The sequence below is a fragment of the Antrostomus carolinensis genome, unplaced genomic scaffold, assembly GCF_000700745.2.
Source record: "Antrostomus carolinensis isolate BGI_N321 unplaced genomic scaffold, ASM70074v2 scaffold25884, whole genome shotgun sequence".
Classification (NCBI taxonomy): domain Eukaryota; kingdom Metazoa; phylum Chordata; class Aves; order Caprimulgiformes; family Caprimulgidae; genus Antrostomus; species Antrostomus carolinensis.
In genome coordinates this window covers 7,037-7,843 of record NW_010310482.1, presented here as the reverse complement: position 1 = coordinate 7,843, position 807 = coordinate 7,037, and the positions used below count along the sequence as shown (strand labels likewise).

At 55.6% G+C, this 807-nt stretch overlaps 1 protein-coding gene across 1 annotated transcript in view; it reads left to right on the top strand.

Annotated features, from left to right (window-relative positions):
* CHD5 (chromodomain helicase DNA binding protein 5) overlaps positions 1-807 on the top strand; it is a gene marked incomplete at both ends in the record, with an annotated part of 21,928 nt that overhangs the window by 14,225 nt on the left and 6,896 nt on the right. The window contains one exon of the mRNA XM_010166449.2: positions 318-442. Coding sequence (XP_010164751.2) covers positions 318-442 — 125 coding nt within the window. The remainder of the gene's footprint in view (positions 1-317; positions 443-807) is intronic.

Here is an 807-nt window from a genome sequence, read left to right as displayed (position 1 = left end):
AGGCACAGGAGCTGCTCATACCCTTGTCCAGTGATGAACCCCGAGCGTGCCAACAGCAGGCTGCTTAGTGTGAGGGACCCCTGTGTTTCCCTCAGTAGATGGCAGAGCTTCCCTTTCGGCTCTGGAGCCACATTTTCTCCAGTACCTGCTTCCCAGGGAGCAGTGTGTTCTCACTCCTTGCCTTCCCTGCCCGGTGTGTGTTGGCTTGGACTGGTGGTTCCCGCTGTTCTGTCCCTACAGCGCAGGACTGCACCTCTCTGCCTAAGCCACGCTGCTCCTGTCTCATCATTTCCCACCTGTGGGTTTGTCTTTCTCAGCTCCTGGTGCTCAGCAGTTCTGCTTTCTCCTCTCTACCCGCGCCGGCGGTCTGGGCATAAACCTTGCTACAGCCGACACAGTCATTATTTATGATTCTGACTGGAATCCCCACAATGACATCCAGGTTTATGACTTTTCCTTTTCCTTCCCATGTAGTAAGTACCTCTGGGGCTCTGCCCTCTGTTTGCACAGGGAACTCAGTCTCTTCTGTCAAGAGCTGCCGACACTTTCTACTGTATTTGTGGGGCACATTTCTGCTCAGCAGCTCCCTTCCCACATCCGCTGGCCTCGCCCTGCCCTGTCTGTGGCACGGGAGAGACCTGGCACGTAAAGCTGGCTCATTTCTGCAGGCTTCTCACTTTCTCCTGCTGCTTGTTCACAACCAGGTGCCCCCTCCTCTTCTGGGGAGCTTCCACTTGTGTTTCCAAAAGCCTGGGGCAGACCCTAGCTAAGGACTGACTGCCAAGGGGAAATGGCAGCTGGAGCAGG